Source organism: Phaseolus vulgaris, chromosome 1 (genome assembly GCF_000499845.2).
Source record: "Phaseolus vulgaris cultivar G19833 chromosome 1, P. vulgaris v2.0, whole genome shotgun sequence".
Taxonomy (NCBI): Eukaryota; Viridiplantae; Streptophyta; class Magnoliopsida; order Fabales; family Fabaceae; genus Phaseolus; species Phaseolus vulgaris.
The window spans coordinates 44,751,087-44,774,917 of record NC_023759.2 but is presented as its reverse complement, the minus strand read 5'-3'; the positions used below and the strand labels follow the sequence as shown (position 1 = coordinate 44,774,917).

At 32.5% G+C, this 23,831-nt stretch overlaps 3 protein-coding genes across 4 annotated transcripts; 2 read left to right on the top strand and 1 right to left on the bottom strand.

Annotated features, from left to right (window-relative positions):
* Positions 1-913: 913 nt before the first annotated feature.
* On the bottom strand, positions 914-5,430 carry LOC137814553 (uncharacterized). The gene is made up of 6 exons (XM_068617358.1): positions 5,018-5,430; positions 3,919-4,146; positions 3,769-3,846; positions 2,484-2,549; positions 2,214-2,279; positions 914-2,113 (listed from the first exon to the last, which is right to left on the bottom strand). The coding sequence occupies exons 1-6, from the start codon at positions 5,288-5,290 to the stop codon at positions 1,313-1,315; spliced, it is 1,512 nt and encodes a 503-aa protein (XP_068473459.1). The 5' UTR covers positions 5,291-5,430; the 3' UTR covers positions 914-1,312.
* A 2,751-nt stretch (positions 5,431-8,181) lies between these two features.
* Positions 8,182-9,099, top strand: LOC137814552 (large ribosomal subunit protein P2y-like). The gene is made up of 3 exons (XM_068617357.1): positions 8,182-8,392; positions 8,486-8,712; positions 8,882-9,099. Exons 1-3 carry the CDS (start codon positions 8,305-8,307, stop codon positions 8,906-8,908), a joined length of 342 nt encoding a protein of 113 aa, XP_068473458.1. The 5' UTR covers positions 8,182-8,304; the 3' UTR covers positions 8,909-9,099.
* Positions 9,100-17,946: 8,847 nt separating this feature from the next.
* LOC137814551 (serine/threonine-protein kinase KIPK2) lies at positions 17,947-23,205 on the top strand. 2 transcript variants are annotated; one of them, XM_068617355.1, is made up of 3 exons: positions 17,947-18,363; positions 19,260-21,268; positions 22,235-23,205. In XM_068617355.1, exons 2-3 carry the CDS (start codon positions 19,494-19,496, stop codon positions 23,076-23,078), a joined length of 2,619 nt encoding a protein of 872 aa, XP_068473456.1. In that variant the 5' UTR covers positions 17,947-18,363; positions 19,260-19,493; the 3' UTR covers positions 23,079-23,205. The 2 variants fall into 2 exon arrangements, with proteins under 2 accessions (XP_068473456.1, XP_068473457.1); XM_068617356.1 differs by having other exon boundaries at positions 17,949-18,363; positions 19,257-21,268.
* The last annotated feature ends 626 nt before the right edge of the window (positions 23,206-23,831 follow it).

Here is a 23,831-nt window from a genome sequence, read left to right as displayed (position 1 = left end):
AGTTTGAGCATATGGGGAAAAGGGAGCACCCATTTTAAAATATGAAAAGTAAAATATAAGATATGAATTATAAAATATAAAATATTTTATATATTGAGGAGAAAGGAGTACCCATTTAAGGAAAGGTTATGCCACAAAATCTTGTGAAAGAAAATCACCCTTAAAATTAACGGCTGCATCAAAATCAGCATAGTTCTGAAGTTTATAGGCATATCCAAATATGAAGGTGTCACGAACAACCACTACACCTAACCAATGCCGCCACTTATCATTGACAGCAGGAGATGACGGTTGTAGAATTGTTTTAAAATTAGATCACTAAAACAATGATGATCATTTGAGAAAATCAATAAAAGATTAAAGATAGATTTGAAAATTCATTAGAATGACATAGGATAACAAATTGCAAGTTCCAATATACAAATATAAATGAAAATGCTAAATTGAGTTGAAAGTGGACTTATGTATATGAAGTTGAAATCCATACACAACGGAAAGTCAACCTAGTTCACATAGATAGAAAAAGCACTGTGTTCAAACTTTTGATATGCTTTGAAATCTAAGGTGTTTTCATGATGTAATGAGTGATACCATGATATGACTTTTTCTTTTTATAAAGGGTGTTAGCACGACTATTTACCTAAACAAATAGCTATTATACAACTGTGTACTGACTAAAAAAACAAAAAAACATATACATATCTTGTATGTGTGTACGAGAGACTGTCAGAAGTTCTGTTCTGGCCACAATGTGCAAAAATATAGAAGCTATTGCATTCATGTCCTTCACCCACCAGCCAAATTTTGAACCTAATAATAAACAGTATGCAGATATCCCCGCTCCGAAATTAGTTGTTGCACACACAAGGAATGAAGGCCAGTGTGTGCACGGCATAATTAAATGTCTCTACTTCAGCTGAAAGATGATCTCAGATCTTAAATAAGGATTATAGAAGTACAAATCCTAAATTTCTCTGTTCTGTCCTTTAAAGCGGTAACAAATTTCTGATCTCTGATGTTTAAAGTCATAAATTGAAAGTACAAGATTCAGGTATAACTACCAATGAAAAATTTGGTCAGTTTCCACTTAAGAAACCAACTTGCCTCTGTCTCTTTTTCTCCTCAGTGGAGGGAAAACTCCTAATAAGTAAATTAAAAATAAACAAGCAATATTTTTGAAAAAAATTTAAACCTAACAAAGACAGCCCTTTACATGATTTGTTATTCAGTTCTTTTCCTCCCAAGGTCCTTAATAGATATAGTTGACCTGTGTGGAGGAACTTGCTCCCTTTGAACCTTAGACATTCCAAAGTCAACACTGCATTCGGGGGTGGCGGTTATGGATGCTTTTCTGCTTGGTTAATTCCTTTCTCCTCTTTCTTGCTTCTGCCGCAGCAACTGCATCTGCTAGACTTTTCCCCTGACAAATGAACTGTTCTTGTTTCTGTTCAAGTGAAGATGCTGCAATATTAACTGATGCTTTATTGTTTGGAGCAGAATGTAATTGACGTTCGTTTTCTTGTTCGAAAGCAGAAGCATGACCATTACAACCAAGTGCGGGTCCATGATAATTTTCTATAATGTGACATCCTGTTATCTTCTCACCTCCATCCAAAGAAAATCTTGAAGGGTTATTAATGAGTCTGGCCTCTGTCCAGGCTTGATAATCCACATTTGCCAGTGTATTCAAAGATGAACTAGAACTACAAGGTTTTCCTAGAGAAAGATTATTTTGTTTGTCTTTCAGGCTACAGGAAGGTGATGATTGTCCATTTGCAAACTGTGGACAAGGGAATATCCAAGGACATGGAAACATGTAAAATGGATTTGGTGTTTGTTTATCATTGATAAGGCTATTTTGCTTGTGATATGATTCAGACTCGGAAGAACATGGAACATTAGCAATAGATGGAATGATGACGGAATTAAATGATGTATTTGGTAGATGAACTGGATAAGTAGGCTGAAGGGGCGAAGGCCAAAATACATGTTGAACTGGAAAATGGTTATAAAGGAACCATGGACTATTACCAGACGAAGGTGTTACCTCAGCCACAGATGACTCAGGCTCAACAGGAGTTTTCTCCACTTCAGTGTTTATTGACTTGGCTATCTGCAAAAGGAAGATGACATTGATTTCATGGATTAATATACTTCCTAGGAAAACAAGTTATACTAAGCTTAAAGATTTCTACCACATCAAAACATCTTACTTGTGCTTTTAAGTACTTATTTGTAATCTCCAAAGACTGATACTCTTTCAAAGCCAAATCTTTCTCCTTTTGTCAGAAATGTCAGAAAATGAGGAAGAAATATAAATTTTCAGATAAAACATCAAATAGGGTAAATAAATTAGGATAAAATATCTTCAATAGATGCTTCATATAAATAAGTACAACAAAATATAGAAGAAGGGGAAAGAGAAAGGGAAGACACTAAAAGTGCCTCAACAAAAAGATATAAAATAAGGGATAGTACCATACCTTCTTTAGACTTTCATTCTCCACCACCAAAGTGGCAGCTTTATTTGTTAACTCCTCACACAGAGCCTGAAACATTTTTATATACACATACATAAAAAGAAGAAACTTCTAAATATTTCAATGACAAATCAATCAACCAGAAATAAATACACAACTCAAAAAGAATCAGAGCTTTTCTTTTATAATAGTTCATTTTAAAAATCATATTTATTTAAATTTTCATATTCACAAACAATACTGGATTGAAGTAACAGTTAATATGGTTAATGTGATGTTATAAAGAATAATATACTGCAAAGATCTCGTTAATAGAAAAGATAGATTTGATATCTTCTTGACATAATATGTAGTTACTTTGATAAAAAAAAATTTAGAGTAGCATACTATCTATAGCAAGGGGAGTCATCAATTACAACTAGCTTTGAGGATGGTCTAGCAGACAAAAAAAAGAGACACATTATTTTAAATGTTATAATACAAACAAAATTTTTGAAGTATATATCATGACAGTGTCACTATAACACATAATAACACATAACACATGAAAAGCAACTGTGACTGCTATCAAAAACCATTCAATCTCAAAGTGACTACAGTTGTCTAGAGTCACTCCCCTCTCCACCCTCAAACTATAGTCTCCATCATCAAACTATGGTTGTTATCACTACTTGTCAACTTTTCTATTTTGGACAATAGGAGAAGGCATGAAGACATTTAAAACTAAACTTTGGATCTAGCTGTTTAACTCTTAACACAATCAAAATATGACATATTAATGTTATCATGCACAAAAAAACATGCTTAATCCACTTTTCCTAAATAGCACACTATCGATTACTAGTCTACTTCTGTATTTTGGAAGGCTAGAGAGGAGCAAAGTTATTTAAAACTAACTTTTCTCACCCATAATTTTTAATACAACCAGAACAGGGCTTGTTATAGTTCTCATGCACTATGAAAGAAAAAAAAAACAATGCTTAACCATATTAGTTTCTGGAACAAAACTTGCATCATGTAGTTACATATCAGAAAATTTCATGTTGTCATAGTAATACTTATTTACACAAATCTGCTGGAGCAATAATCATAATAATATGATTGATTTTTTATATTGTATTTCAATTTATGAAGAATAATTATAATTACACTGTATACTATATTAAGAAAATTTAAAAGTTGGTAGGGACAATTGTTCCCAAAGCTCACTAAGTAGATTCATTTTTGCATTGCTTCATTGAGTATGTGTTGGGTGATTTAGATTTTGAACTTGTCTATGTATATATACCTGCCTACGTCGAATTGTTTGCCTAGCTGACTCTCTATTGGCCAATACCCTGCGTATCCTCCTTGCTTCTTTTTCTTCCTGGACAGAAAGCCTAGTAAATTACAAGGATCTATTATATCCAGAAATTGCGGTACAAATTCACTCTCATACCTCAGTTAAAATTCTCCTTGGCTTGTTGAATCGACCTAAAATATTACTTGAGATATGGAATAAATTGGCATCCTGCTCCACCTCCAGATTACTTGAGTTATGCAATAAATTGGCATCCTGCTCCACCTCCATGTGCTCCGAGCATTTATCCTGCTCAGTCCTCTCTGCTTCTACAGAGGCAGAAGTGGGTACTTTTTCATCTAGCTGCTCACCTGCAATAGCTTGGTCCTGCCATAAATTAAACCATTTCTAAATGCCTGCATAAAGTGTTCAACTTGGTGATAGTCTCTTAATTATTGCCTGTGATCTTTAATTAATTGACTTATCTAACTTAAAAATAAAACTGAATAGGTTTAAATTCTTTCATGCCGAGAAAACAGGGATGTAGATGTTAATCAGTAACATGCAAAGTGAGGAAACCAAGAGAAAGTGAAAAAAATATACTTAGAGACATGGATGAAGTCTCGATGATCAGGTAATCTGGATATCACCTGATTACAAATTGTTATACAGGATAAGAAAATCAATAGAAGATATTCCAACACATTTGTCATGCATTGCTCACAATATTAATTTTTTTTTTATAATAACCATTGTCATCTTATTAGATCCCTTACTTTCCTTGAGAGAGAGTAGACATATCCATGTAATAAATATTTTATTTCTTAATAAAAAAATTGCTTGTAGTGCCTTTGATAACAATGTGGGACTTTCTTTCTCTCAAAATACAAAAACCATCCCAGACCTTGGACGAGTCTTAAATAAAAAAACATTGGTTCATACTGTTCTTTCAAATGCTCAAATGCCGAAAACTTATCGAAAACAATTCTTATACAATTCGATTCCCCTATATATACATTAATTAGATAGTTAAAAATAGTAATCCCAAACGCATACTCCGCGACCTATGTAAAATAAATATATAAATCCGATAACGCCACCTAACTGTAGACTCCTGTGTGTGGTCGCGCATAAAAATATAGAATAATTCAATAGTATTAGTGTCAAATACTAATACTATTTGTGACAGTGAAGTTGAAATTGGCTGGACTCAAATCGTGTGATTAATTTAAAAAAAAAACATTTAAAGAAAACGAACCACGGCGTCAATAGAGGGATCAGAGTGAAGAGTCGTCGGTGAGAGATGAAGAGAGAGATCAGAGGAAGAGGAAAGAGTGGGTGAGAGATGAAGTTCTGGAATGGCACTTGGTTTGGTGCACCATTTGTCCGTGTAGTGAGAGTCACGCATTGCCAACTGCGCGAGAGTCTCTGCCGCTTCCATCTCCTCCGTGCCAACAAGCCGATCCATGTGTTCATAAAGAGAGGAGCGAGAAACAGCAGCGGAGGCGCGCTTCTCCGATTCCGCATCCATAGCGGCGATGTTCACGCCTGTTGCAGCAGGCAGAAAGAGAACGAGAGAGAATATTAGTATAAGGGTAAGTGTCTTGTAATGTAATATGTAACGGTGGAGAGTGGGAACCGAACAGGGGGAGAGAGGGTATCACATCACTCACTGGTTAGGAGAAGAACGAGACATATAGTAGATGGGTGCCACGTGTCATGCCAGTTCACAAATGAACATCTGTGATAATAAGCAGCGATGTATGTTGTGTCGCCACGTATCCCTCATTTTACCACGTAGGCGATTTGCCGCATTGCAAAGTACTCCCATCTCATCATCTTTATATTTTAATTAATTAATTAAACGCATTTCAGCCTCTAATCAAAGGTCAAAACAACTCATAATAAACAAAATAATGTGTTATAAAATGATTTTTAATTTTCTATATATGTAACGTAATTTGCACAATTTGCCTCTTCTCTGCACCATTTTGTGAACCTATATATCATTAATTTTCAAATTTCTCCTAATTATCCTACATTTCTCTTTTTAAATATATGTCAATATTTGTTATAAATTGTTTTTTTTTCTCTTGTGTGTTTAAATTTGAATAAAATATATAAATATCAAAATGAATCAGAAGTTACAAAATAAGAACAAGATTAATATAAATTGCTTCTAAACAAAGAACTGAAGAATGATGTTAAAATATGGGTGATAAATTAATAATTAAAAAATAATCTTAGAATTTGTTGTCTTTTAAATAATTATAGAAATGCATTTAAAATCAGTACATGATTCCAAGCCAATAGCATTGCCATGCAGAATTTCAGATATGAATTTGATAATGTGGCAATAATGTGCTTCATTACATTTGAGCATATCGATGAAATCCTTTAATAGGTGACAGCACGTAGTAAGAAATAACTCATCTTATGCGGTGCATTTTGACGTCGTCTGTGAAAGAATTTATGAGTTGTTTTATGTTAAAGGTTTTTTTCTACACGTGTTCACTTTATGTGTCAAACGATAAAGCTATCTTAGATGAGGAATGATTTTATTCTTTTTAAATTTTTAAATCTTTTTATTCATATTTCATAAGATTCTTTAATAATCGAATTGTGTGTTCAGTATATTTTCTTTAAAAAAATTATTAAATAAATACTTTTACCGAAAAGTTTAGTTAAACATTTAAAATAAATGAAATCAAGTTTGTTCAAAATATGTATGAATATCAAAGTCAATACTTTAATTTTAAACAATAAAAGACAATTTTACAACAACTTCAATTAATTATTTTTAATTATTTTTCTTAAGAAAATAAAATTAGTTTAAAGATCTTATAGTATGATTCTCTTTCATGTTTTTTCCAGTAGTTTTTAAATATGTTTTTAGTTAACATATCTCTGTAATATAATCTTAACATATGTGGATATATTAAATACAAATTATTATTTCTATTAATTAACTAAATTATTCAATTTTATTTTTATTTAATATTGTGATATAATATAATGGAATAAGAATATAATACTATTTATAATTTTATCTCAAATTTAGTACATACAATAATAAGAATATACTACATCTTATGCTAAATGACAATTTTGGTATAAAATTATATATAGTTTTCTAAAATTAACTTTTAATTTGTTTTTTTATCAAATACAAAGAAACATAATTTAAAAATAATAATATTTTTTTTATATAAATATTTTTATATTATAAAAATTTATATGATATTTTAAAATTATAACTAATATTTTAAAATACTTAATATTATTAGTTTGTTTCAATATTATAATAGTTATACAATTTAAATGTATGTTACATTAATTATAAATATAAATACATATAAGATCATATATTAAATACAAAATTATAGTATACATTACCATATAAATTAGTATTTAAAATTATGAAAAAATTATTTATAATTAATTTTTATTAAAATTATAAAAAAAATGATATAAGCTTTATAAAATTAATATTATGATATTTCTGTTTAAAATATTTACATAATAAGATATTTTTTTTTATCTTATAATATATAAAAAGAAAAAATGAGAAAGACATTTTGTCATACTGTGTGAGAAAAAAAAAATAACAATTTGAAAAAAACAATCTTTCAACTAGAAAAAAGGAACTCCCATCATGCATTAGATGTCAATATTAAAAACATTCCAATCATATGATTTTGAGTTTCTAAGCTATAGTATTGTTATTATGCAATAAGATCACAAAAAGATGTTTTTATTTTAATTAACTACTTAGTACTTAAATACTATAATTTTTTATTATTTATCTTTATTTTAATTGTTTAACTTTTTTAATACCTTGATAGAAAAATATGATATTTTAAAAAAGCATTATTAGTTTTAATTTTCGTGTTATCTTTAACTTTTTTAATTGCTGTGGTTCAATCTTCCCAATTTTTTAATCACAGTAGATGGAGTGATATTAGAATTTTAATGATTTGTTATAGAATATTCTGCTTTCACATTTTTTTTCCAAAATATATATTTTCCAGAAAAAACTTTCAATGAAAGTGTTACAAAATTCGAACATTTAGAAAACTGCTATCCAAAGGTATCAGAAGAAATCAACATTTTGAAAGTTACTTTTAAGAAGAAAAAAAAAAGTATAAAATAACATTTAGGAAACAGATATATTGTTAAATATCTGTGTAAATAATATTTGTTTTGAGTGTAGGTCAGATGAGTATATCCAACGACTCCTCCCGTGATTTGGACTAAACTTAATGTGACCTTATAGCAAAATTTAGTTGGCAATTTGTTTAAGGGTAAATTTGTCATTTTATATAAAAATCGATGCAGGTTCAAATTTGGTCAGGTGCAGAAAGTAATAGCCAATTTCGTTTATTGAAAAAGACTCAAATAACATTTGTTGGATCTATTCCAATACGGGGCCCATCATATGCGAACCCTAAACCCTATTTATGTAATTATCTAATTCTTAACCCTTCTTCCATCTTCACACCAAATCGCGCATTCTGCTGCTCTGTACCCGCATTCCGGCGCAAAATGAAGGTCATCGCCGCCTATTTGCTCGCCGTCTTGGGAGGCAACGCTGCCCCTTCCGCCGATGACTTGAGGCTCATCCTTGGATCTGGTACACCCTTTTTTCCTTATTATTTTCTTCAGATTTATTTTAAGTGATATATTTTAAAATTTCATTCGATTTGATTTTTCGTTGAATTGTCAGTTGGAGCAGACGCGAATGACGACAATATCAGTAACTTTTTGTCCGAAGTCAAGGGCAAAGACATTACCGAGCTTATCGCCGCCGGTAGGGAAAAGTTGGCCTCAGTGCCTTCCGGCGGTGGAGCCGCCGTTTCCGTGAGCGCCGCTCCCGGAGGTGGAGCGTCTGCTCCGGCAGCTGCCGAATCGAAGAAGGAGGAAAAGGTGGAAGAGAAGGAGGAATCAGATGACGTAAGATTTTCTTTCTTCTGCTTTTTTTTAACCTAGTGTAACATTTGTAGTTTGTTAGGTTTAAATTGAGAACAAATATGCAAATGCCACTTTTGTAATTTTTAATTAAATTTTGTTAGTTTGAGATATATTTGACTGTTTTTATTATTTTTTTTTTCTTGCGATGCAGGATATGGGCTTCAGTCTCTTTGACTAATCGGTAGGCTTCTCAACCTGTGTTTGGATCATATCATCGACTTAGAGTTGCGTAGTTTTGTCATTTTATTTCTTAAAGTAGTATTCAAGCCAATGAACTGTGTGGTTGAAATATTTGGGCTCTATATTGATAATGTTGTTTAATTTTATCCTGAATTTGATATATTTTATCTTCATTTACTTTTATTAGAATTATACGATCAAAGATTGCGAGATTTTAAGTACACTGCTGCGCATAATGATACAGCAAGTGTTTGATGATAGTAATAGTTTTTGTGCTGTCATCAGTAAAACAAATTCTGTTCTTTCCTTCTCTATATAGGAAGGAGTGATTGGTATTTGTTTGCTAGTTTCTGTGTTTTTTACCTTCACTACTATTACTAAAACAAAATTCTATATTTCAAAGGAGATCTACTCTCTACAAGTCCTTCATCTTTATAATCTACTATGACTCCCTCGTGAAACCTTTTGTCACAAACTTTTAGGCTTTTGGTGACTCTCGAATATTTACATCTATCTGTGTTTCACCTGCATTGTCGCCTTGGAGACATTTGAAATGCACAAAGAGAGACTTGTGATGAATTAACACAAGTGACAATGTAGTAAGCATTATTCGATGCAAGATCCTTTCACTAGGAGGAGTTTCAATAAAGAAACGAGGATATATCTACTAAGTAGCTTGATACATTCGGATAAACTAGGAATCACTAGGAGGAGTTCCAATAAAGAAACGAGGATAGAGCTTATAAGTAGCTTGATACATCCGGATAAACTAGGAAGCTAACGAATCTTCCAAATATTAACCGTATAGCATACTTTATTTTTTTAAGGTTAGAATTTGGTCTCCAAGGATCCCAAAGTTCGGAATTCTGTTCGAACTGAATTCTGGTCTGTTTTTATCCGTTTATTGTTTTTGTTTTTTGGGATAGTAAAAACCAACTTAATTAACTGAAATGAATTTTAATTTGAAAATTAAAATAGTAATTTTCTTAAGTTTTTTTAGAAAGGATTAGTTGATAGAAGAATACAAGACCTTTTACTGTGATATTTATAAACATGAATAAAACAAAAGTGTATGTATATTTAAAATTAATTTTAGATAATTGTTATATTTTTAATTTTTGAACAGTTATGTATTTATTATTAAAATTTAAATGATTGTCATCAAAGTAGAAAAGTTGAATCTAAGCATTAAATTAAAGAATATTTAATAAAAATGTTAATTTTAAGTATTTATTTATCAAAATTTAATTTAAGATGATAGTTATAATTTTTTAAATTGTTTGTTTAAGTAAAAATTATGTGTTGTAAAATGTGAATTTTAGTATGATAAATTTAGTAAATAGTCTAAAATTAAAAATATGTATTGCGTACAAAAAAAATCCGTAAGACTAAGTTGAATGATATCATAACAGTATCATTTAAAAAGAACAATGACAGATGATATTGGAAAATAGCTAAAAAAGATTTTGTCATAAAAGTATGGTTTTTATAGGTTTTGCGTAAGTATTTTGTATGACAAAAATAATATTTTTACGGAGAGAACTAGCCAAGCCATACCTTTTTCCATACGATGAGATTATAGGTCACATCTGAGATTGGATTTTGCCGCATGCAAGTCTTCCTTTTGGATTCAAATTATCTTGTGAACATCAAGATTTTTTTTTAACATATTGTTGCACAAACAAGTGAAATGGGCACTCTTTGTAGTTTCCTTAATTAGTTTATGATAATTTCACGTGTCTCTAAAGAATTGAAAGTGGTATCAAAAACTGAAAATGGTATATAAATTTGTTGGACTATCAAAGATTGGGCTCTTGAATGAAGTGAGGGATTGCTTGAGCATGAAAATTGTAAACAATAAGTCAAAAAACTAATAAGGTTTGTAGGAAAAGTTGGTCACTTGAGTAATTTATTGGGCCTTTTTCAGAATTATGGGAGACTTGATTAGTTAAAATCTTACTTTTTATATGTACTATTTATGTCAACAAGTCTATTATTCTCCCTGCACCAGATCAATTGTGATCTCCACCCCCACCCAACACCTGTACAAAAAATATTTATTTTACTCTTAATCTTTTGAATATCCATGTCAACAATACAGATAAGACAGTTTTGGAATTGAGATGTATCTTTTGGATATGATCATCTGCTTTGGACACATAGAAATGCCTTCAGGATGCTAAGATCTAGAGGCTTTTTTTTCTCATTCTGGATGTTAAAATCCAGAAAAGGAGACAAGGACAATTTGGGATTTAAAAAAAAAATGATGGGTGCATATCACAATTGATCTGGTGCAGGGAAAATTAGTCTAAGTCCATCTATACCATCTTTGGGTCCATAATTATTTTTTTGTATGAGCATGTGAAGGATGTGTCAAAACTAAAATAAAATGGAGGCAATTTCTTCCTGCACGTTTACATTTTTCTTCCTCCTGCACCCATACATTCTTCCAAAATACCGAAATTACCCTTTACTCTTTTAGGTATTTTTGGAATAGTGGTTCCATAAGCAAAGGGTATTTCTGGAATAGAACCAGAAGACAAAAAATCATTCTGAAACACATTTTTATTTATTTCCAGATTGATAAATCCGAAATTTATAAAACATGTTCTGAAAAAATCTTCTGGAAATATTTAGGAAAGAACAATCCGAAAGTCATTTTTCGAAGGGAACAAAACAGATTTCTCTGAAAATGATGGGGTGCAGAAAGAAATTTGTAGAGGTCCATGAAGAAGTTGCCTAAAATGGATTATAGCAAAAGTTTGTCATTTAAGTACCTTACTGGTTTTTTTTGTTTTCAGAATATAGGAGACGTAATTAGTTCGAACATTACTTGTTATGTGTATTATTTATGACATATTCTAATAGTGTTATATTATTCTTAGGGTTGGAAATTCCTTTCACGAACATGTAAACGGACATCATTTAAGTAAGTTTGTGTAGCTTTTTAGAATTATGGAAAACTTGATTAATTCAAATCTACCGATACTATTTTAACGTCCATAAGCATCTTAACAACTCTTCAAAACTAGAAAAGTAAGGTTGGTGGGTAACTCACTTAGCCTTTTTTTTTTCTAAATATAAAAAAATACAAAAATGACATACTATACAAGAAATATTTAGTTATTTTTTGAAGTTGTGCAACCAAGGTTTTATTTAGACTATTGTTTCTATTGTGACTAAATGTGTGATAATAGGATCGATAACTTGGTCACTTCTTAATGTATCTCATAGTTCTTATTTTACTTGATTTTGAGAAACTTTTTCATTGGCCAAAACCTCAATTCTCCAAATAGACTATCATACACTTAATCCAATTTTTTCAATGTACTTATTAAAATCATGATGAGAGTTTTTTTAATGCATAGAGCCCATGCAAACATAACACGTGAAATTATTTTAATTTCTCACAGCAAAAAGGGTTTTTTCTCTTGATTCCATATTATGATGTACACATAGCCATTACAGAAAACAGAGGAAGTATTATTTATGAATTTAAAAACTGTGTATTCTAGAAAAAGACAAAGGATATATAAATATATCCATGTAAAACCAGAATGCTGTTTACACAGTTACATAACTGCTGGTCTAACACAATCACAATCACACCTAAGAATAAAATTTCCAACAAACTGCACTTTCATGGAATTAACGGTCTTCTCATCCATAAATCCAGTATTGACCACACGTTATGAGTGTTGGCCCTTGATTGAACATCTTTAAATGTCTTACCTACAATATCAGAATACACAAGGATATCTATGTTCTTTTTCTTTCCTCTTTCAGTAAAGAATTTATTCCAACTTGTGTAAATAGCAATCACCAAGAAAAATATTGGAAGGTTCCTAATTATTTCGAGACCAAATTTATTGATTCAGTTGTGATGGTTATTATGTGTTCCCAGTATTATCCCTGCCCCATTCAAGTATTTATAGTATTTATTTATTTATGAACATTTCATCAACTCATTTTGTTGCTTCTAGTACCTCTCTTATATTGTGGTGGAAATTAGTCAGAAATAAGAGTTCGGAAACATGAGAATATTAGACCAAATTACCAACAAGAAAGTATTGTATAAATATATGAACATTATTGTTTGTGAAAACATAAGGGGTGTGTTTTTATGTGAATTTATTCCAATAATTCTTCTTCTTGATTTCATAAAAATATTTTTTTAAGAATGAATCATGAACACATGTTCACTGTACTGCATCTGAATTCAAAGTATAAAAACCTTACAATGTATCTTACTTGCTAGGTTGCTCCATTATTGTGCTAAGCTCAATGGCCCACCTTCCATTACTCCATATGTCTACCTTAACTCTTCTGTTCTTTTCCTTAGCCTTCGCCCATCACTCATTCCAGCTTTCGATTACATAACAAAAATTAAATTTGTAATTTCAATTTTAAATTAAATTTATTGGAATAAAATAGTGAATTTGTAATGAAATAATTTACTGTTCGATAAATAATATTTTATACCTTTTATATTCTCCCATTTTATAAAGAAAGAATGTTGTAATTCAAAATTTGGTTTTCCGCCCATTTGTGTGGTTGGGGACAGAAATAACAGAGCATCCCAACATTCAGTATAATCCCACTCTCACTTTCAACAATTATTGGGTGATGACTAAAGATAAATATTTTTCTCTTTTTTGATTGCAATCTTTTCCTAAAAGGCTCACATCATCACTCCTAAAATCTTCATGTTCTTTTCTGTCAAAGAGTTTCAGTACTGTTCCATAGCACAATGATTGATAGCTAACACTCCTCCACTTTTTTATTCAAGTTTTTGGATTTGTTATTAGTTTATCTAATTATTTAATCTATGTATATTGATTACTGTTTTGAAGGTTAGAGGAAGTTAAAATGATATAAAATAGAGTTACAATCCTTTATCCTCATTCATTTTCTAAAGTTAAATTAAATTTAAATTTATTTCTTAAATTACTCATTTTATAAAATTAAATTAAACTTAAATTTATTTTTTTATGATATTAAACTCTATCTTAGTCAAGTTTATTGAATTTATTATATTGTTTGTTTTTTTATTATCAGTATCTCAATCTTTATTAAAAAAATTCAAATCAAGCTTCTTATACCCAACTAGTTAGGGATCCAACCGACATTACAACACATTAGACAAAATAACATACCAGATCAAGATACAAGAGCCCAACAAATACAATTATATCAATCCTCCAAATGAATCACATTCTCAAAACAGGGCACAAGAGTCCAACAACTAAACAATATCTTTGCCCGCAAACAGAAGTACGCCAAACATTCAAGTGCCAAAACCAACAAACCGACCCTACGAGGAGGATAGAGAAACAAAAAAAATCTACACAAAGCACACCACAACTTCCAAATCTAGACAAATCGTTTAACATGAATCACCAAACATCAATCTCTTCAAACTCATACAACATAAAGATTTTAACACCAATTTGACCCTATCAGGAAGAAACAGAAGCCAAGAAAAGAAAACATGCACAAAACACACCACAACTTCCAAAGCTGGACAAAATGTTAAACATGAATCACCAAGCATCAATATCTCAAATAAGTCATACAACATAGAGGTTCCAAAAACCAATATGAGTAAGAGAAATCGATCAATCTTTCGTTTACCGTAACCCAAGACCAAGTCTTCCTTTATACTACAGTAAAAACCTTAACTAGATCTACTCGTCCATTCTTAAAAACAACCATATTCATATGATTCCAAATTTCACCTATAATACCTACCCAAATCCCTCCAACACTTAACAATAGCATGTTTAAAACCTATAGGTTTAAACATCTTAAAATGCATTTGTGCATGACAATGTAAAACCAAAGAAATCTCCAACCACTCGAGACGCAGTCCCCAAATTCTCCAAGAGACCCTACACTAAAAAAAGAGATGCCTTATCGTCTCTTCTTCCACACCACATAGGGGACACCGATCACACACTATAGAAATATCATGTCTCAAGAGATTGTCCTTAGTGACAATCACATTAGATAACACCTTCAAAGTCGTAAATTGCGTTGAGAGTAAGGTATTTAATGTCTAGAACTCCGCGAATAAGTCCTCATACACTACAGACTCCTCCCCCAAAGAATATCATAGGTTGCTTTCACAGAGAAGTCCGTAGATTCTACATCCCTCCAAAGCCATTTATCGGTCATACCTTCACACTCTCTTGATACCCTCTTGTTATCCAACACCAACAATAAAAGTTCAGTCAGTCTAAATTCTCACACAAAGAGATCCCTTCTCCAACTCAAATTCCACGACCATCTATTATTTCTCCAAACCCCAACTTGTGACAGAGTACGATCAATATCTAAGGAGATCGAGAATAAACTAGGGAAGTTTTTGCATTAAAGGAATATTGTTCACCCACTTATCCTCTCATAACCTAATTTATTTTCCATCCCCTAGTTCCCACCAACCTCTGTCATCAAAGTCATTACCGCACTCCTCTAAATTCCAAACTTTCTTAATGTCCTTCCACCATAATAATTCCTTACAATTTTGAGCTTGGGACCTTCAGCCCCTCCACCCACCATATTTATAATCTAGAATATCCTTCCACAAACTTCTCTTTTCAGACTTAAGTCTCCAAATTCATTTTTCCAGAAGAGCCAAGTTAAATTTTCTTATATCAATAACCCTTAAGCCACCTTTATCTTTCGACTCACAAACCTTGTCACACGCCACTCAGACACTTTTTCTGTTCTCTGAGCCTCATTCCCACAAAAAAACTCTTTTGTATCCTTTTCACTTTCTTCACCACACTAACCCGTATACAAAAGAAGGAGACGTAGAATAATAGTAAGAATGTAAACACAAATTTGATAAGACATATTCTGCCAACCATAAAGAGGAATTTCCCTTTCCAAGAGCTCAACCTACTTCGTAACTTATTGAACACTCCTTCCCAAAAAACATACATCTTATGATTTCTTCCTACCATCACCCAAAATAACTAAAAGGTGCCTTCATAATATCATAGTTAATAATATAGGCATAAACCATCGTCTGATTGACATTCACACCTACTCCACCAAACTTGCTATTGAAATAATTAACCTTAAGATCAGAGGCAAGTTCAAAGCACTTTAGAATTGTTTTCAAGGTCAAAACACTTTGAGTTGAGGCTTTACAAAAACAAGATGTCGTCTGCCTATTGATTAATTAATAATGACAGAGAAGATAAAAAGTGAATTAATTGTTGAAATTGTATTTTTTTATATTTTTTAATTTATTATTATTTTATATATTTATTATTAATACATATTTTTTTATTAATATTTTTAATAATAATAATTATTTTTAGTATATTATATTGTATAATTAATTATATTTATATTATTATAATATAAAATATTAATGAATTAATAATATAAAAATATAATAATTATAAACACATATATATATATATAATAAAATAGGTAATAATAATCGATTGTACATACTTTATTATTATTTATTTTATTATATATATGTTTTTAATAGTAACTTTAAATTTTTGCATAATTGTAAAGAAAGGACGTGAAATTTTTATTATCTCATTTTCTGCTTTTAATTAGTTTTTAATTTTTATGTTACAAATCTATCTTTATATTTAGGGGCCGTTTGTATACAGGAGAAAAGAAAAGAAATACGCTAATTAAAGGAAAGTTGGAAAAACAAGAAAAAAAAAAAAAAAAAAAAAAACAATGCCTTTTGTTCTTTCAAATTTTCTTTGATGATTTGAAGAAATTTGTGAAGAAAGTAGGTATTTTTAAAAATTAATTATATATAAAAATTATATTTTAATATAAATATAAGTATAATGTTTAATATATATTTTTATATTATAATAAAATGAATAATTAAAATAATAAGTAAAAAGTAATTTAAAATTTAATTATTAATATGTATTTTTATTATCATTTATTAATTTTTATTTTTAAAGTTTTTAGATTAAATTACTTATAATTACTTTAAATTTATTATATCTATCAAACCACTCACAAATTTTCACACAATTATACATCACTCATAAACATCAATCTACTATAACCTACATCAATCCAAACAATTTCATTTTTTCTTTAAATCACTCCGAATCAACTCTCAAATCTCCTCACTAATCTAAATACAACCTTAAAAAACGAAGAGTAACCTAGCTAGTATAGTTATCGTCACCCTGACTTTATTATTCAAATTATTTTTAAAACAATTCTATGCTTCTAAATTAAAAAAAGATTCATTCAATTGTATTTTTATATATTAGTTTTTGAATTCAATTTCTTAATATGTATTTTTAGCCCTAAAAATATGATTTACATATCTATTATTAAATTTTTATTTTATTTTTAACTCTCTCAAATGAAAGTCCTATTGATAGTGAAATTCACAAGTATTTGTGATATTAAATACTTGATTTAGTTTTCAAGAATTTATGATAGTAGTGATTTGTAATTTCAAGATTCTGGAATCTGGAGTGAAAAGTAATCAATAACACCAGTAATTCAAAATAGGATGGGGAGCAGCATGATTAACACTATGATTCAGTTTTTCCTTGGGAAAAGGAAAAATCTGCTTCTTTACAGCTTTTCATTTCACTGCAATTTCATTTCTTTCAAATTACGGCTTTCCATCAGTGTGAAATCAAATCAGGAGCCACTTCATATTAATTAACAATTATAAAGTTAGAATTAAACAACCTCAACCCCAGAAGACCATAATAAAAAGTTGACCTCTTTAAACTCAACTAAACAATCTCCAATGGGGTATTCAATGTTTTCACGACATCAATAATTAACATCTAAATTACAAGTCATAGGTTTTTTTTTATAAAGTTATTATGGGCTAAACATCGGATACTATGAATTTTGTTTTGTTTTAATTTTGAAGCAATAGAATTATTGTGTCTGAGATGGAAATAAAAATGCAGGAAAAGACAAATCTGAGAACTGAGATATTATTTAAATAAAGAGTGATGGGAAAGTTTGATCCTTTATTTAATTCCCACCATACCCTTCATGCATTGCACAGTACATTCTTCCATGTGTCTTTTCAACAATTTCGGTTTCATAATTGAAGAATTTATGTAGCAGTATTTATTTACACTTTCGAATTTTGATTTTATTGTAGTATGTATGGGTGGGTCCTGTCCGCACAAAGCAATCAGTGCCATTGCTGAAAACGGAACAGAGCATATTACTACGTCCTGTTCTGTTCTGTTCTGCATCTCTCTCTATAACCTTTCCACCCCAACCATTTCATCCCCGCTTAGGGTTTTTGTTTTTCCTTTTCTTCTGCTTCTCACTTTCTTTCTACTGCTTCAAGCTGCTGCGTCAATGTGCCATTCCATCTTCGCCTTTGCTTCTTCTTGCTGCTGCTACTGCTTCTTTTCGATCGCATTTGTTTCTTTTTGAATTCTCACTTGTCCAACCAATATGGATGCATATGTACGACTCTCTCTCTCCCTCCCTCTATGATGAACACTGTCTTCATATACCGTACATCTATACAGATTTCGGCCTTTTTCTTTTGCTGTTTGAGTTGTTTTACTTTTCAGCTGCTTTGGATTTTAATCTGTGAAAACTGGATTTCTAGTTCTAGTTCGTGTACTTGTGTGTGTGCGTGTGCGTGTGTGTGTTGGTTTTGGTTTTTTGTTTTTAATTCTTTTGGTGAGTTTTGGTATTGGGACCATTTTTTGGGGATGGAGATAGATCCTAAGTTAACAGGACCACCCCTTTCTTTAGTAATAGGGTAATGTGTTTGTGAAAAGCAACAAAAAACTGCCTCACGGCCTCGCCTGCCTCTGCATTTCTCCTGATCTGTTGATTGATTAGTTTCATGAACACTTTTAGAAAGATAAGAGAACAAGACCATGCTTCTCTGTTGCGATTCTTTTTGGAGGGGGGTTGTCTTTCTTAATGGTTTAAATAACAACATAGGGCTTCGATTTGAGTGTTTTTACTCGAGTCTGGGGTCCAATAAGAAACATTAAGGGCTGTTGTTAGGAGTAGCAGCCTGGGCATATTATGAATAGCAACTAGAAGTGTTATGTTTATCTTTACTTGAGTGTATATTTATTTGGTTCTGATTTTTTGCTTCTTAGGGTTTGTTTGGTGTGTGTGGGGTGGGAGGATTGTGGGAGTTGGAGGAAGGGGAAGGGAAAATAATGGGATTATGGAAAGTTAAGTAATATTTTTCCTTACACTCATTGAGATGTTGCATTGTGTGATATTGCATTGTCTTTCAATTCCGTTTTCTTCCCTTTTTCTTACTTATTATTACATTTTTTTTCATTTTATGTTTTTTGTTTGCTGATGCCTCCAAATGTCGGCCCTTATAGCAGGGTTTCAAATGTCAAGTAGCTGGTAAACAGAGTAGATGTACCATTCAGACTTCAATTTTGATCTGACTAAAGAATGGTTTGGATGCCGGGTTCTCTTTCCTTGAATTGTGATCTTATGGTGTCTGATATATGTGAAGTGAACTAGTTAGTAGTGAGATTTGAGCATTGCGAATCAACGTTCACGTGCTACCTCTATTATGGAAAAGTAACGTTAGCTGAATAATTAGTCTAGTAATGGGTTCATTCTCTGGCACTTGTGAAATAGTTGAAGCAGGGGAGGAGCTAAATACAAGGAAGGCTCCTGGGATTTATCAGTACAATTCTGAGTGTAGCACGTCTGAGAAAAGTCACAAACTTTCGGCGCTGAAACTGGGCTACAAGGATAATCTAGACGATGATATTAATAAGCTATTTGAATCAATTGCTGTTAAGTCTTCATCAAGGGATTTGGGTCTTCTGCAAGACGGTACAAGTCCTAGACTGAAAAGTGCGTTAAAAAAGCCAATTACAATGGGTGTTCCTCGGTCCCCAAGAGTTGGGGCTTCTGGGCCTGTCAATTTGAAGCAAGCATTGAGAGACCTTTGCATATCTAAGGCATCGGAAATGGCCGCTATGAAGCGATTATCAAAGTCATCAGCTTCTCCAAGAATATCTGAAGTTGGGAAGATACATACATTGTACAATTCAGTTGTAGCTGAAACTAGTCTATCTGGGCCTTCCTCTGTTGAAAGCAAAGAGCGTCCAATTGAAGTAGCTCTTGAGCCAGGAAAAAGTAAGTCCCTTCCACTGGTGAAAACCTCTCAATCCTATCAAACTGCCCAAATCGCATCGTCGTCGAGCCGAAACATTCATTCGTCTCGGGAAATTGCTGTTGCTACTACTCAGTATGATTCTGGGATTTCATTGATACAAAGTGATTTGGCATGCCCATCAAGTAAAGTTGGAATTCAATCACAACGAGTGGTACCTGTTGAAACAGAAGAACAAGCATCTGCCTCTTCATCTTCTCTTCGTAATACAATTGGAAGCAAACTAGAAGAGGTGCCCAAAAATGCTTCTTCCCCTAAAAAGTTGGGCACTAAAGCATTTGTGTCAAATAACGGGAAGAAAGGTAGGTTGCAAATAGAATCTTCATCTACTTCTGTAAATGGCAACAGAGTTAACAAACTGCCACGCCATGCCCCCCGCACTGTTAAATCGGTCATCAAGAACAAAACTCTGACTAAGAAGAAACTAAAGGAGGATTCGGGTTCTGCTTTATGTGGTCCTATGCCCAATGAAGTTAAGAAGCTAGTTCCTGGTACGCCTAGGCTAATTTGTGAGAGATGTAGATGTGCTTTAGAAAATACAAGTGAAGAAAAAAACCAAGATGCTGTGGCATTGGACTCTACCAGTCCTGGAAATGGAGTAAGCTTGAATAATGTGCACTCTGGTTCAAATAAACTTGGTTTGGTGTCTACTGGCAGTAATAAAAGCAAAACAGTTGCAAAAGTCAAGAACTCCAAGTTGAAAGAGCAACTTGAATTTTCACAAAGTTCTAAAAGTAGTCAAGGTGAGTACAGTAGTAGTACAAGTACCAGTGATGAGAGCAATGTAAGTGGCTCAAGTCGTAGCACTAGGCCTCACATGTCAAAAGATGTCAGATGGGAAGCCATACGACATGCTCAAATGCAGCATGGAGTCTTGAGCTTAACACACTTCAATCTCTTAAAGAAACTTGGTTGTGGAGACATTGGGACTGTATATCTTGCGGAACTAATTGGCACAAGCTGCTTGTTTGCTATTAAGGTCATGGACAATGAATTTTTGGAAAGGAGAAAGAAAATGCCTAGGGCTCAAACTGAAAGAGAAATTCTAAGGATCCTGGATCATCCTTTTCTTCCAACAATGTATGCACAATTTACATCAGATAATCTATCGTGTCTCGTCATGGAGTATTGTCCAGGAGGAGATCTTCATGTTCTACGGCAGAAGCAGCTTGGTAGATGTTTCTCAGAGCCAGCAGCAAGGTAAGATACTAAGAGCAAGTGTCCAGTAATATGTTAGGATTTTATTTTCTATTTGGTCAGATGTTATATGCAACGACCCACCCACTAAAGCTTAGGCATTCAATAAATGATATGATGTCTCACTGCTCAAGTATTTCCTAGTATAAACGAATATAATTAATTTTCTCAATTATTCTTGTGATTATTCTCGTGTTACGTAATGCATATATGTCCTTATCTGGTGTATTAATATGTTTTAGACATGTTTCTTCTGTATGGTATATACTTTACTGCGGCACTATACTGAATATGATTCTGTGCGTTTTATGTTGCTGCTTTAATTAACAATGCTTCTGCACTGTTGCAGCCTGTTTAAGTAGTATAATCTATTTCCCTCGTAAATCATAACAGTTATGAAATAAACTCAGTAGTTTGTTTCACTTTGATTGTGCTTGATGATTACTTGGGAATTATCCATTCTTTGTTTGGAACTGTTAGATCATAAAAGGATTTGGATCCTTACCTGTTCACAAGAAATAGGATAAGTTCTGTTAAATAGATTTTAATAATTTATTGTGTTTTTTATTTAACTTGAATGGTTAAAATAAAAACCAACCAACCCATTGTCCCACTAATAAAATCGTATCCATGAGTTGGGGTTTACTGACCAGCTAGGCTTTTATTGTTATCTTCTCTATTTGCTATTGGTTGTGCAATGTGTCACATATTTCCTTTGCCCATGCTTCAGTCAGCAGTGTGATCTTCCTCTTGTATCCACCTACTGAATATCCATCTTCTCAATGCCATGTTTCTAAAACCTGGTAGTATTCCAATAGTCGGACCTCGATTCTTGATTGCTCTTTCTTTAGCGTTGACAAAGGCGATATTGTTTGAATTACTGATCATTATGATAATAGTTTCTTTCCATAGCATGAAGTGGTAACATCAATTGAATGTTTCTGAAACTTGCGTACATGTCTCGTGCAGGTTCTATGTTGCTGAAGTCCTTCTTGCGTTGGAGTACTTGCACATGCTTGGAGTTGTTTACCGTGATTTGAAACCGGAAAACATTCTTGTTCGGGAAGATGGCCACATTATGCTCACAGACTTTGATCTGTCCCTGAGGTGTGCTGTTAACCCAACACTTCTGAAATCGTCTTCTGATGTTGACCCTGCAAAAATTTCTGGTCTAAGTGTGCAATCAAGTTGCATCGAACCATTCTGCATCGAACCATCTTGTCAAGTTCCATGCTTCAGCCCAAGATTCCTACCTGCGGCTGCAAAAACAAGGAAATTAAAAGCTGATCCTTCTGCCCAGGTTAGATCATTGCCACAGCTGGTGGCCGAGCCCACTGATGCAAGATCAAACTCCTTTGTTGGTACACACGAATACTTGGCTCCTGAGATCATCAAAGAAGAGGGACATGGAGCTGCAGTTGACTGGTGGACATTTGGTGTTTTTCTCTATGAACTTTTGTATGGTAGAACACCCTTTAAAGGTTCTAACAATGAAGAAACATTGGCCAACGTAGTGATGCAGAGTCTCAGATTCCCTGACCACCCATTTGTTAGTTTCCAAGCAAAGGATCTGATTAGAGGGTTGTTGGTTAAGGAGCCTGAAAACCGTTTGGGTTCAGAGAAAGGGGCTGCTGAGATTAAACAGCATCCCTTCTTTGAAGGCCTTAACTGGGCCTTAATTCGTTGCACTGTCCCTCCAGAACTTCCAGACTATTATGATTTTGGAGTTTCAGACATGATTAACTCGCAGGTTAAGGGTGCTAAGTACTTAGAGTGTAAAGTAGGAGAGCGTGTAGAATTCGAGTTGTTCTAAAGACATTGCTTTCTATCAAGAATGGCATTCATGTTATGGATTCTCATTTATGGCTCCCTGTCGGTGTCGATATGCAATTTATTTGTAAGCCCTTAAAATAGCATTTTTGCGAATATGTTTTGTAACATGATTTCTTGCATTAGGAAGTTAGGAATTAGGAACTAGAAGGAGCCTCATGTCATATGGCAACTCGACGTTTAATAATCACATTCTCGAAGAATAAATATTCCAAAAAATAAATAGTCCCATTCCCATGTTGTGGATCACTTCCACTTTAACATGAGTCATGAGATGCAATTGCATAGCAAAATATAAGTTCGTTGAATAGAGCACGTAGCCACATTTGTAGTCACCACTTTTGTTTTTTCTTCAGGGTTTGAAAAAGGCAAATCATAGCTACTACAAGAATGATAAGCGGTAGAGCTTCAAATCTCCATTTCAAGATGCGTGTATCAATTTAGCGGTGAATGGTTATGAAAAATAAGCCAAGTAATCTTTGATTTTGCCACTGTAGGATAAGGATCGTTGTGCTCTCCGCAGAAAACACCAAGAAATCTAAGAAGGAGGCTCCTTTCCACAAGTTCATCGCATAACAGCATTTTAGCCTTTAACAATGAACAATAATAAATAGTTTAGTACTAATTCCACAGCCTTTAAACTTAATTTTATATTGGGTCACAGAAACATAAACTTTTATTACTTCTCGAAGGAAAACATAAAAATCAGCAGTATTCGTTAACAATAATCAATCTG